Source organism: Etheostoma cragini, chromosome 24 (genome assembly GCF_013103735.1).
Source record: "Etheostoma cragini isolate CJK2018 chromosome 24, CSU_Ecrag_1.0, whole genome shotgun sequence".
NCBI lineage: Eukaryota > Metazoa > Chordata > Actinopteri > Perciformes > Percidae > Etheostoma > Etheostoma cragini.
This window is the reverse complement of record NC_048430.1, coordinates 13,190,363-13,204,455: the sequence shown is the minus strand read 5'-3', so window position 1 is coordinate 13,204,455 and position 14,093 is coordinate 13,190,363. Positions and strand designations below refer to the sequence as shown.

Here is a 14,093-nt window from a genome sequence, read left to right as displayed (position 1 = left end):
AAGTTTTAAGACCCCTGAACAGTTATTTTGACTTCTTTTGGATTGTCCACATTTTTTAAAGCGGACAAATGTACCTCTTCTAAATATTGGGCGGGACATGTCCCTGGCATCCCCCTAAAACAAAATCTACGCCCATGTTCACACGCACACACACCAAACCTCCACCTCTGCCCACTTCCACTTGGTGCAATACCTTGTCACCGTGGCGATCGATGCGCCTCGGTAATGGCTGCCTGGAGAGCCGTGCTCTTGAATGACAGCTCTGGGGCGCCGTGGTTGAGTGATGGAGCGCTTCTGCCAGGTTAATTAACTTCCAGTTGAGTCTCCCGTATTCAAATTCAGCCGCCGACACCTCCACACCATTACCCTAAGCATCAAAAACACGCCAATTAAAAAGGGAGCCTGCACATTCACGCTGCTTTGTTGGCTTATATTCATCTCAGTGAATCCAAGGTTTGTTTGCTGGATCATGTATTATGGATCTGACATATTTTGCTAATTAAAAAGAGAGTTTTCCCATCATCTGATGAAAGTAATTGTACACATCAGCCTTCACTTATTTGGGAGATTTGCACATGTCAAAAGAGATCGTATGGAGGCTGCACCTCAGTTACTGTAGATTACTATTAAAGATTTCAATTTTCCTTCTGTCACATCAGGTTTAAGTCAAGGGCTAATTTGCTTGGCTTGTTGCAAAAAGGATCAATAGACTGAATAGTGAGAAGGGAGGAAGGGTGGAGCTAGTGGGGAGGGTTGTCAGAGCTTGCAGGCGAGTATTACGGGGACGCACTGAGGCAGCACTCTTTGCTATTCAGCTCAGAAGTCTTGTTTTCCCTTACTGAGCACAACAGCTAATCACCAAGGGCGAAACAGTCAGAGGATTTAGCTTCGCTGGCAGAGCCCGGACTGGTTGCAGATGCAATTCAACGTTTCAAAAAGTTCCAGTTGCAAGATTGCCGGCATTGATCGAGTCAAACTCGATAAGGGGCAAACAGCTGCATCGCAGCAATGAGAGGCCGTCTGCCTTCTTGGAAAATGAAGATTTTCATTGAGTCGTAGAACAAGCTGGAATGCAAACATTCATTTTGATCAATATCCTACACATGGCTCATGTTGGTTAGTTAAAGTCAACTCTCAAAAGCTATACATGAACCACTCATATATATATATATATATATATATATATATCTATGAAAACTAATGCACCGGTATTCCTCATGAATTACTGCTACTTAGCAGCACATTTACTGCAGCTGTATAAGAGTGTGACGATCCTTTTAAGGAGAAGGTTGGGAGGGGCGGGGGTTGGCTTCTAAAAGGAGAAAACATCAGACTTCACCAGGAAACAGGTGTTCATGTCCTGGAGAAGTTAAGGAGAAAACACCAGACTTTCACCAGGAAACAGGTGTTCATGTCCTGGAGAAGTTAAGGAGAAAACACAAGACTTTCACCAGGAAACAGGTCTTATATCTTACAGGTTGGTCCACATTAAGCCAAAAAAACCTTAAAATCTTAACTAGTCTAACAGCCCGGTGTCTAATCTTTACTTTCTTAATTTACCTGTACAGACCACACAACTTAAAACGTCGGCCGTCACATGGCCGTAATTTCTTAAGATTTCATACGAATAGTTATGCATGCGTTTTCATTCGATCTCATCCGAAGCCATTAGAACCAGTTGATTCTGAAATACAGACCACAGAATGCTGTGATTGACCAATCACGTTTTCAACCAGCCGTGTAATAAGAAATTATAAAACGGGGAGACAAGTATTAATATCAAACTGACATTCACACATTCAGACATCCAATTCCACACACACACACACACGCACACACACAAAAATCAAATGCAGTTCAATCTCCCATGTTTCTTTTTTCTCTTTTTTTTAGAAAATACTGTGATATTTTATTAAAAAATGTTGCAGAAAAAATTTATACAGGTGTCCAGCCAGAAATATCTCTATCATCACTTAAGGCAAAACCGCAAACAAAAATAAGACAAAGTAAGGATTTTTAAAGTCTACATTGAACCCTCTGTAGGTGGACTGGGACCAAATGGCAACAACAAACCTTTTATAGAATTTACAAATGTAATTAAAATCTTCTGGATGTACTTCCATTTTCTTTTTGTAATAGGATGCAAAACGGAAAAGAGCATTAATGGTTACTCTTGTTGTAATTTTATAATAATATTAATATTTACACTCATTCACTTGTTTTTTAACCCAAAATATCACAAGCCTGGCACAATACTTTACATATTGCTAGCATATGACAATTTAAAATATTTAACATATATTTCTTTACAAACATCTCCAACTAATATTGGTACAAAAAAATCCACTGCCTTTTTATTTCTAAATTATACATTGCTGGTCACATTGTAAGCTCAGGCAGTGCTGAGGGTGCAAGACAAAAACAAAGCCCACGAAGAAACTACCGGGAGCGTGACAGGATGTTAGAGGAGATGGACTGGAGTCAGGACGCGGGGCTGAAGAGGACGAGGACAGCTTGTCCCCGGACGTCTGCGTCTGAAATGGGGAAACGAGACACGGCACGAGACAGTCCTGGCGGATGGCGGTGACGGGACCGGCAGGGTGCAACTCTCCGACGATGGGATTGTGTTCGCATTTTGGTCGTTTTGTGAAAAATAATAATGAAACTAAAGGTTGTGATCAGGAACAAAAGAAGAATGGATATATTTACACGCACCTAAACAGAAAAGCACAAGCTGTAAAAACCCAAAAGATCTCAGCCAAAATCAAAACTACTCTAGAAGGTTTGAAAACTGGGACCGGCCGCGTTTGCAAGTATGTTTTTAACGTCTTATTATCCATAACTTGTATCAGTAACTGCCTTCAAACGGCCCAGCCAGATGGAGCTGACGGACTTTTTCATCTTATTTAATGCAATAAAAATGCTTTATCTGTTTCTGTATTTAGTCAGATATGTCCTCGACTCCAACCTTTATTTGCATTTTGAAATAAAGTCAAAATGTCGACAGTAGTTCAGTGTAAGTGCCAGGCATAAGAAAAATTAATAAACCACGTAGAAGGAGGTTTTGTCCATTTAGAGAACAAGGTTGAAGTATCAACAACGTAAAAATGTAATGTTGAGAAAATACATGAAATACAATTTAGAGAATAAAGGTAAAATGTCAAGGATATTGTTACAATTCAAAGTAGAGAAAAGTCAGACTGCAGAGACTAAAGTAGAAATATTGACATTTTGATTGTTTTTAAAATGCAAATGATATAAAACGTCTGTCAGCAGCAGCTTGATCTGGGCCGTTGGAACGTCTGATCTCTGATGCACGTTTGAACTAATAAGATACGTCATCTTGACAAAGATAATTACAAGGACGGCCGTTCTGGGCTTCCGTAAGAACAAGCTCTTTTAATACAATTTGCTCTATTTTAGATTTTGAAATTTCCACGCACAACTATATACCTTTTTTCTTTTTCTTTTTTTTAACAAAGTTTTCATAAATACATTTCAGGCTGGGGTTAAGAATTCTGTCAGGAGTCTGATGCATGAAGATTATGTTTCAGACGGTCAGTTGTTGCTTTTCGACAACAGTTCTACCTGTTGTGTATTTATGGCACAAAAGCCTCTGTCACAAAAAAGTCACACTGAAACTGTTCATATCATATTTAAGAATATTAATAGTCATCCCCTGTTTGCCTTTTTCTTTTGGTAAAACTCCTTGACAAACTTTCAATGAAGCTTGGCTCCAAGTAGAGTTGTTCCTACGGTAACATTCACTTTGAATAAGTCAGTTCAGTTCAGGATCACTTTATATATGCTCTTCAAGAAGGCATGTAACAAAATAGCATCTGTGAAGTCTGTGCTTCCCAACAGTCAGTCACTCCGATTTCCTCTGCGAGGTTACATCCAAAAGGAAACGCAGCGTCATCCAGTGGACAGGGGCGGAGCCACATGTTGTAAACATTGGGGGCTCAGCCGATAAAACATTGGGGGCTCGGCCGAAAACCTAGGGTTGGGTACATTTCCTCCATTGACGGCCACTATTTTTCGAGCAATTTGATAAATGAATGACTTCAATCTGTACTTCATATAGAAAACCAGATTGTAAGATGGTGAGCCAAGGAAAACGATCGTGCTGTCGAGCCTACGTCCTGTTTTGTATCTAATTGATCGCCTGTCTTCATCATTCTGAAATCAGAACAAAACTAATGTTGAGGATGCAACGCGTTTCTCTCCCAGCGCTAAAAATGGTGCTTGGTCAGGGTCCTTTGGCGTTACAGGGGCAGAGAGTCTGCCTTAGCATCCCTGGGGGGTCTTTCAGCTAATTGAAACGTAATCCCATCCGATACTTGACATTCTGGGTAAGTCTTGGGCGTCCTTCTTTACCACGCTTTGTCTGGATCCTTGGTAGGGTTAGGGAAAGACTGTGGGTGGGGTTATGAAACGTACGTTTAAGGGTTAGGTTTGCAGCGTTCCGTATGGTCGCTATGGAAAACCCTTTAAAAGCTCCTTTAAAAACCTGGTTTGATTCTTTAAGAGTCACTTTAAATGGAATACAAAGGGTTTAAAAAGAGATTAAAGGAGCCAGGGTGAGGATCAGATGCTAAAGGGTGCTTTGTGGGTCGTCTCTGACCACTGACCAACGTTGACAAGTATTTAAAGAGTTGGGAGTTAGAAGAGGTTGCATGATGACACATTTTCACTCCTGAAAGAACTCCCCCAAGAATTGCCTGATGTTGCCATTTGTTAAGGCTACATATCTTAGGGAGGGTAGGAATTTAGCGTAAACAACATTACTAATGTTGAAACCTATTTTTTTCACAAAATGAATGGCAAACTTTTTCTGCACTGATTTTGCCGATCCAGTCAGAGAGACTGAGGAGAAAACTCTAGGTGTCAGGGCTTTGGAAAACATTCTGGGCTGACCCCCAGCGGCGGCTCCGCCCCTGCCAGCGAAGCTATACCCGCGTGGTGGAGTGGCCGTGGGGTAGGTTGGTACTGTTCTGGCTGCCCCCGAAAGCGTTGAAGTTGTGCAGAGGCTGCATGCCAGCCAGCGCGTTGGGGATCATGGTGATGGTGCTGGGCGCCATCAGCGGTATGTCATCGGGCGAGCGGCGCAGAGTCAGCGTGTAGTCGGGGGGGCAGGCGAGGCGGAGCGCATCGTGGCTCTGCAGCGACTCACACTCGTGGTGGTGCTCGTGCTCCAGCTGCTGCTGCTTCATCTGCAGAGACATGAGCTCCTCGCTCTGCAGGTGAGCCACGTCGTTGGCGTTGGCATTGGTGGCCGAGGACGCGTTGGTCGGCGCCAAGTTGCGCTGCGGCGTCGGGATGCGGCGGTTGGTCTCGTGTCGCCGTTTGTCTTTCTTGTAGTAGAGCGCGGCGAAGGCTAGGATGTTGAGAAACAGCAGCGAGGCTCCGACCGCGATGGTGACGCTCAGCTCTGTTGAGTAGTCCCGCTTGGTTTCTATAACAACTGTCGACTCGTCAGTCAGATCGCCGCTCTTACGCTGGTCCGTGGTTTGCTTGGTGTTGGTGTTGGTTGGTGGGACCCCCGGGTGCCGCGTGGTGGACGGCCAGTTGTTTTTGCCCGGGAAGCGTTTGGTGTAAGGGTACGGGGTGGTGTCTTGCGGGGGGATTTTGGTCGTGGTGGACACGTACTGGAAGAATTCGTTGATGTTGTGCAGATGAGGAACCAGTTCCAACCAGAACGCCACCTTGGTTGCGCGGTAGTGGTCCCGCACTCGAGGTTTGAGGCCGATGTGAAGGTACAGCTGGTCTTTGGGGTTGTACTTGGTCCAGGCCACCTCCTCGAAGCGGTTGGGTTTGGTGTGGATGAACTTTGTGTCCTGTGGGACAGGTTGGTTTGGATCCCTGGAGAGAGAAAGAGAAGAGATGAACATCAAAGGAGACAAAACTCTTTTATGTAACTGTAAAAACATAAAAATGATTAAATATAAAATGAGTAAAAACCAAAACAAAATGAATACATTTGAAAACAAATAATGGAAAATGTTAAAAATACAAAATATTTGAAAGAATATTCCTGTCTTTTGAAAGATATTTCTGACTTGATCTTTTCTGTACATTTCAAAAATGACATTTTGATATATTGAAAATTATGTTATTTCTTTCCTGATTGCTATTGCTTTCTGTCTTTATGTCTCACATGAAGACAGAAGTGACATTTATTTAATCTTATATTTACTCCAATTTATATATTGCACATTTATGTTCTTATTCTTTCACAGATGTGTTTTTGTTTCCAGTTGACTCTATACTGGACCGGGGTTGGGGGATATCAGGTGGTCCTGTACTCCAGAGCCACTGCGACACAGTGATCATGTGTTAAAGGGGCATGAAAAACCAAAAACATACTTCATATTTCATTCACCTTCATCCCCCTTTTACAAATTATTCAATACATATATAATTATACAAATTATAAACAATTATTATTCAGTTCACTAATTCCTGATGTTTCCAGATGAGTCGTTACTGTTAAAAGTCAAAGCCTTTCTTCTGTTTCCTGTTCCAAGCTGATGTGTTTGGAGGGGACTCTGAATCTAAAGGACTGAATGTTTAGAAATGATACGCAGATGACACATTTCCAGGTGCGTTGTCACATATACTTCGTTGGAAATCTCAGCCTTGGTGTTATTTCCTGCAGTTTGGAGGAGAGCTGCCTCTCCGGTGACTTGGTTTCATTAACTCTGGAGTGGTGGGGGGGGGGCTACACAGCAACCTTGGAGTCGACACACTCAAGGGTGTGTGTGTGTACGTGTGTGTGCGGGTGTGTGTATCTGAATACTCAAGAGGAGGGACTCATTTTGAAGCATGCATTGCATTTTGGGGGCAACCAATAAACTAATCCACTACTTTCACCTGACAGCTTTAGTTACTAGTTACTTTAGGTACTAGTTACTTTAGGTACTAGTTACTTTAGTTACTCCTCTACATTCATCTGTCAGCTTTAGTTACTAGTTACTTTAGTTACTAGATACTTTAGTTAATAGTTACTTTAGTTACTAGTTACTTTAGTTACTCCTCTACATTCATCTGTCAGCTTTAGTTACTAGTTACTTTAGTTACTAGATACTTTAGTTACTAGTTACTTTAGTTACTTTAGTTATTCCTCTACATTCATCTGACAGCTTTAGTTACTAGTTACTTTAGTTACTAGTTACTTTAGTTAACAGTTACTTTAGTTACTAGTTACTTTAGTTACTAGTTACTCCTCTACATTCATCTGACAGCTTTAGTTACTAGTTACTTCAGTTACTAGTTAATTTAGTTACTAGTTACTTTAGTTACCAGTTACTTTAGTTACTAGTTACTTTAGTTACTAGTTACTTTAGTTACTAGATACTCCTCTACATTCATCTGACAGCTTTAGTTACTAGTTACTTCAGTTACTAGTTACTTTAGTTACCAGTTACTTTAGTTACCAGTTACTTTAGTTACTAGTTACTTTAGTTACTAGTTACTCCTCTACATTCATCTGACAGCTTTAGTTACTAGTTACTTCAGTTACTAGTTACTTTAGTTACTAGTTACTTTAGTTACTAGATACTTTAGTTACTAGATACTTTAGTTACTAGTTACTCCTCTACATTCATCTGACAGCTTTAGTTACTAGTTACTTCAGTTACTAGTTAATTTAGTTACTAGTTACTTTAGTTACCAGTTACTTTAGTTACTAGTTACTTTAGTTACTAGTTACTTTAGTTACTAGATACTTTAGTTACTCCACTACATTCATCTGTCAGCTTTAGTTACTAGTTACTTTAGTTACTAGTTACTTTAGTTACTAGTTACTTTAATTACTCCACTACATTCATCTGACAGCTTTAGTTACTAGTTACTTTAGTTACTAGTTACTTCAGTTACTAGTTACTTTAGTTACTAGTTACTTTAGTTACTCCTCTACATTCATCTGTCAGCTTTAGTTACTAGTTACTTTAGTTACTAGTTACTGGTTACTTTCCACATTAAGATTTCTGCACAACAAACACATGTAGTTTATAATCTGATGTTTTTATATTAAGTAACCTAGCAACAATATAACGTCTCCAGGTCCAGCTGAGATGATGATGTCATCAAACACACAGCTGGTTGGATCCTTTACTCTTTCTACTAACTACATTTTCCTGATGATATTTTTACTTTTCCAGTGTGGAATTAGTACTTTTACTGAAGTAAATGATCAGATTACTCTGAATGACCCAAACAGAAACATTCAAATGTAGTGAGAGACAAAAAGAACTCAGACAGAGTCCACGTGGTAACAAAGAGACAGGTGACACACATCAGGGACCAATCAGACCGGGAACAGGAAACCACGTGACACCCAACATAAAACCCAACATAAAACATAAAGTTAAAATAAAACAGGAAGTAAAGCGAGCAATCAAACAAGAAGAATGCACGTAGGAAAACCAAACCCAATCCCCAACAGGGAGCAAAAGAACCTTTATATCACGTACAGTATGTGGGAACCATGTCGTGTAGGGATTAAAAAAGGGAAATTAATCGTGTTGTCATTGCGATTTCTGATCCCTACAATCACTAAATGTATGTAATGTAATGAAGTCCTGTTTTGTGGACTACGGGATTCAGAGTGTTTTTAAAAATTGTTCAACTTTATGAACAGTTGATTTTGTCACTTAATTTGCTTTCTCAGACCTATTTGTATCTTTTTTAATGTTATACCTTTTTTGACATTTCTGTGATTTTTTGATTTTTTTGACGCATGTTTGTCGACATAAAGCCCTTCAAGTCAGCAAAAGAGTCCCTTAGCCATCATAGAAGTAGGACATCCGCAAGTCCTGAGCTTACCACGGGGTTTAGGTGCTGAAAATGTTCAGGGCCCCAAACTTTACAAGTTTACCCAATTTCATGCCGTTTCCCTCCCTAACACCTGGGCCTTATGCAGTCTTAAGTGATTCTCATTAAAAAAAGCTGCGCTGCATATGGGAGCATACATATGGCTGTGCTAGCGTGTGGTGGGCCTGTCGTCTCGGCACAAGCATATGCTGGAACAGTATGTACCTCCCTCTGACACGACGCTCCAGGCCATCCGTGCTCGTTGAAGTGCAAAATGCATGTTTAGCTCGCATAAGTTTCCATCCAGCATCCAATCTGTTGATAATAACCCTGACTCTCTCCACAGGTTGAGATACTAAATATGTTTTCCTTTCGGTCTGACAGGTGTTAGAAGACATGAAATGGAACAGAGGCCTTCATGTACTACCCAATGTAATGTCTTCAGTGGGAGCGTGGGCCACCAGAGCAGCTTAAAGCTGGGCATGTAGGGAGTTTTCTTTGTCTTTTGCAATCATAAAAATACATATCAGAGCAGCACTTTACAATCATTTGGACTATTAGTTTTCCCAGTATTTTTTACATACAGTATATGTTTGTAACTGATAAGGAACATGAATCATGTCCAACCCTCTTGGAGCCGTACCCTTAACCCAACAGGAAGTTTTTATTGGAAAATAGATTTTTTTCTACAGATTTAACCCATTGACTTGAACATTCAAGCTTTTTGTTTTTTGTCATCTGGTGTGGATGTAGAAAGGTGGCCAATTTCCATATGATACGTTATATAATGTGTTACATGTTGTTAGAGCAGCCCTGTTCAGCCTTAGGATGAGCATGTGTGAGTTTGGTTGGACTTTTTTCACTATTATTTTTCACTTTTATTTTTCGCAGTACGTTTCACGTACAGTAGATGCAAGGGTGTAACTTTGGGTTCAACACGGGGGGGGAGGGGGTGGGGGGGTGGAGATGTCCACTTTTTGGGACCATTTGCATTTCCTGCATTCTGGTGAATTTTTCTGCAACAACTGGTGTCTTTTCTGCATCAATGTATGGTGCAGGTATCTTTATTTATGCAAAGGAAATAATATAGGCTTTTCTGGGGTGTTCCACTCATCAAGTTTTATTATTGGGGGATGTAACCCCCCCCCCACACACACACACACAATTAGCCCTGTAAATATGCCTATGCATAGATGTATGTGGATGGGAATATGTTTCATGTCCAGATTTGTTGAAAAACTGCCATTTTCACTCACTGCTTATTGGAGGCACATTAAAAAAAGAAGAAAGATCAAAGAGCCTTTTCAAAAATGTCTGTAAGGCAGCCAATCCCCCCCCCCCCCGCCCCACCAAGCAACAGAAACCGGGGAGTGAAGGCTGCAGCCTATGACGCTGATCAAGACTTTATTTATTCAACTGAAAGGGAATTTTCAGTGTGACTGAGCTGCAGCGAACAAACTGATACCTGAATATCAAGGTGTGAGAAAAGAAAACGTGATCCAAATACAAACAGGAGCAAATCCTCTCATCAAATACTGCGTATCCACAGCACCAGGGGAAACATTTGACTGTTTTATTAACCTCCACTTGATCTCATTGACTCATGCATTAATCATTAAAACACTGTTGTTGATACCCGACTCCAGATCCCAAGGACAACGAAAGGAGCACTCACCCTGTTTTAGCAAAGTTCGTCCAGTAGGTCATGACGACAGCACTCAGCATCACGTCGTTCTTCGAGAAGTTGCAGTTGAAAAGGTCTGTGGGGCCGATCATGGGGATCCCGAAGACGTACGGGACTTCATCGCCGTGCGCCGAGTCGGCCCAGCTGGGCTTCATGTCGCTCTGACAGTGGTGGTAGAAGGCGTAGAAGTAAGTCGGCGAGCCATACTGAGCGTGCAGGTCCGCCGTGGCCACCGCCGGCGCCACCCACTGGTGATCGGTGAACAGAGCCACCAGAGTCTTGCGCCGGGTCTCCGGGTTCTCCTTGTCCGCCCAGTCCGTGTACATGAATTTAATTGTCTCACGCAGAGTGTCCTTGCCCTCCGGGTAGCCGTAAAGATGGTCTACAAAGTCCGACACGGCGAAGTCAAAATCATTGGCAGACACGCCGTCCTCGCTATCCACGATGCCGTCCACAAATTTAAAGCCTTCGCCCTGATTGACCCCCAGCATGATGTCGTAGTTGAGGAACTCGCCTTGCTCCATTAGGATCTGGGGGTCGTCTGGGATTACATCGCCGTCAATCACAGGCCCGAAGGCGATGTGGTACTTTGCGGGTGTGATGTACTGCTCGATCAGCTCCTTGTAGTTCTTGTTCTGCAGACACTCCACCAGGTCGATGGTGTCCAGCATGTTGCAGCCCACCTTCTCTGCCAGGGCCCGCGTGTACTTGGCGGGCTGGTAGTTGACCGCCCAGCTGGACAGCGCCGTGCCGCTCTGGATGATGGCTTTCTGGAACAGATCTGAGATTGGAGACAAAAGAAATGGACACAAAATTTCTTCCTTCAAGCAGCAATTAGGCCCTTTATTTAGCTTTAGCTTCTTTAAATAATCTGTGACTTTTTGACGTTTTCATCGCATTTCCCAATGTTTTGATGTTTTTTGAAATATTTTCTGACAAGTGACACTTCTCCCGAGGTTTTTCTCCCATTATTTCCTTGTTTCCCTGTTTTTTTTCCCGGAGGAGAGAACATGGGCTCCTTTAAATGAGAGGGGTTTATCCCTGGGGGGGGTGCATGCTTGTGCTCAGCAGATTTAAAGCTAATCCACTCATTAGATTATATCTTGGGCTGCAGAGCTGCATTCCTCCCTGAAGGGTTTCTTCTTCCGTAGCAACATGCAAATTATGTTCCATGGCAATTTTACTAATACATTTCTATATTTGGTCCTCGGGGATTTCACCATGTCACCATGGCGCCAATCACCAGGGCTTTGGTGCGACTCGCAGTTTTGACCAATCACCAACTTTTTTGCAACAGCAAAGGAAACTAACAATGGAAAGATCAACAAGCTACTGACAGAAATGTTCTAATTTGATTCATTTAATAATTTATAATTTTTGTTTTACATCTATTAGCATTTTCATATTACACCAACATCTGCAGCATCCTGAGCCTTTTTGGTTACTATAGCAATACTCAAGTTTCGTTTAATTTTTAAAGAACTTTAAAAAAAAAACAGTTCATGCAATTTTCTCCATCTGCCGCAGTTACATTGCAACAAACATACAAAAAACATTGCAACTTTTATCGCAATTTTATATTACAAAAGCTCACGCAACATCCGGCATTTAGGGCCGCAACAATCTCAGAAAAAGGCCGCGAGAGCCTGGAGGGAGGGACCGGATTTCTCATGAGCACAAGTGGAAAGGTCGTGTACATTGGCATGTTTTTCTGTTGCGTGGAGAGATTACGGAGATTGTTATGGCTCCGAAGGCGAGAAAGGAGAACCTTTTCTTGTTAAATGTACTTGTTCAAGAGTTTCTGACCGGAATGAAAGATGTGTTTAGGGGTGTCATTACTCCAAAGTGTCATTACTTAATTCATTATTCAAGACTGATACAAATGTATGGGCCCCTGCGTTTGCTATGTTGCATGAGATTTGAGGCCAAGCACCAATCATTTAAAATGGTTGTCCATAACTGCAGAAACATAGCTACATGACTGAGCAACAGACAGCAGTTCAGACAGTGCTGGGAGTTCTGCGGGAGTGTGCTGGGTGAATTTGAGAAAGTGCCGGTAATAAGTGTGACCACTCCATTTTTATCTTTACCTGTGGAGCTGCAGAGTCAGTCACAACCTCTGTGAGGTAGATTTAACAGAGAAGGCTTTCCAATGTGTGTCTGAAGTAACAGTCAACAATGTGAAGTATGCTGTTAGAGATGTATTTGTCATAGATGTACTGCATTCTGAGCGTATTCCATTGTTTAGGCAAATCAAGTACATCTTTAACATAGACACCATGTGGATTCTTTGTGGGAAAATGTTGATTCCTCTGTCCTATGACCGTCACTTTCATGCATGCAGTGTCAAAGTTGATAAAGAATGGACTCCGCTGAAACCAGGAGATGAAATGGACTTTCAGGCAAATGACACCTACTCAGTTGATGATAATTTCACAGATAGACATAGTGTTTAAAATGAAATGTTGTAAATGTGAAATGAAACAAATAAGGATTTAATAAATTCACAAATCACACGGGTACAAATATGTGCCCTATGCCATGGGTACAAAAGCTGTACCCTTGGGGGTCCAGCCCCAGTGACAAGCCATTGTACCCCTAAAGGTACAATTATGTACTTCATTTTCTGAGAGTGTACAAGACCACAAGAGTCTGGTTTGGGGTTTAAAGACATTTTTATGCACAGGGCTGCAGTTTAACAATATTTTAGCCATTGGTGTATCTAACTCTTACCCCCAAAGGATAATCAATTAACTATTACATTAACCACCAACTGTTGTGTCAATTGATTACTCTGTGCATATTTTCAAGTTTCTACACTCGTCAACAAATCCAGAAAATAATCCAGATTAATCAAGAATGAAAAAAATGGGTCCCTAACAGCAACAATCAACAACCAAAAAGTAGAAAAACAATAAAGCTACAAAAGCCACAAAATCATTGGAAAAAGAGACGAAAATGTCATAGTAATCGGCAAAAGCGTTCCATAACTTTAATGCATTTGTCTGATGAGAAAATATGTAACGCAAAATGAGACTGGCATGTGAGAGTATCTCCGTGAGACAGCATCGGTGTATCAGAGTATTTCTGAAGCAATGCAACAACAACAAAATGGAAAAGCAACAAAATGGCAGAAATGAGTCAAACATTGTAAAAGGGTAAATAAGAAAAATGAAGGTGAAAGCAATGAGAAATGCGCCAATCGGTATCTGAGTGTGAATGTATCTGCGTGTGAGCGTGTCTGGGTGTGAGTGTTTCTGCGTGTGAGTGTTTCTGTGTGTGAGTGTTTCTACGTGTGAGTGTTTTTGCGTGTTAGTGTTTCTGCATGTGAGTGTGTCTGGGTGTGAGTGTTTCTGCGTTTCAGTGTTTCTGCATGTGAGTGTTTCTGTGTGTAAGTGTTTCTGCGTGTGAGTGTTTTTGCGTTTCAGTGTTTTTGCGTTTCAGTGTTTCTGCATGTGAGTGTTTCTGCGTGTGAGTGTTTCTGCGTGTGAGTGTCTCTGCGTGTGAGTGTTTCTGCGTGTGAGTGTTTCTGCGTGTGAGTGTGTCTGGGTGTGAGTGTTTCTGCGTGTGACCATCTCTCTTTGTAAGTGTTTCT

The 14,093-nt window shown here is 41.6% G+C and overlaps 1 protein-coding gene across 2 annotated transcripts in view; it reads right to left on the bottom strand.

The window, feature by feature from the left end:
- Positions 1 to 2,354: 2,354 nt before the first annotated feature.
- Positions 2,355 to 14,093, bottom strand: part of nlgn4xa (neuroligin 4 X-linked a) — a 63,936-nt gene continuing 52,197 nt past the window's right edge. For both annotated transcript variants that reach the window (XM_034864836.1, XM_034864837.1), the window contains 2 exons: positions 10,490 to 11,279; positions 2,355 to 5,862 (listed from right to left, as the gene is read on the bottom strand). In XM_034864836.1, coding sequence (XP_034720727.1) covers positions 4,950 to 5,862; positions 10,490 to 11,279 — 1,703 coding nt within the window. In that variant the 3' untranslated portion in view covers positions 2,355 to 4,949. The remainder of the gene's footprint in view (positions 5,863 to 10,489; positions 11,280 to 14,093) is intronic.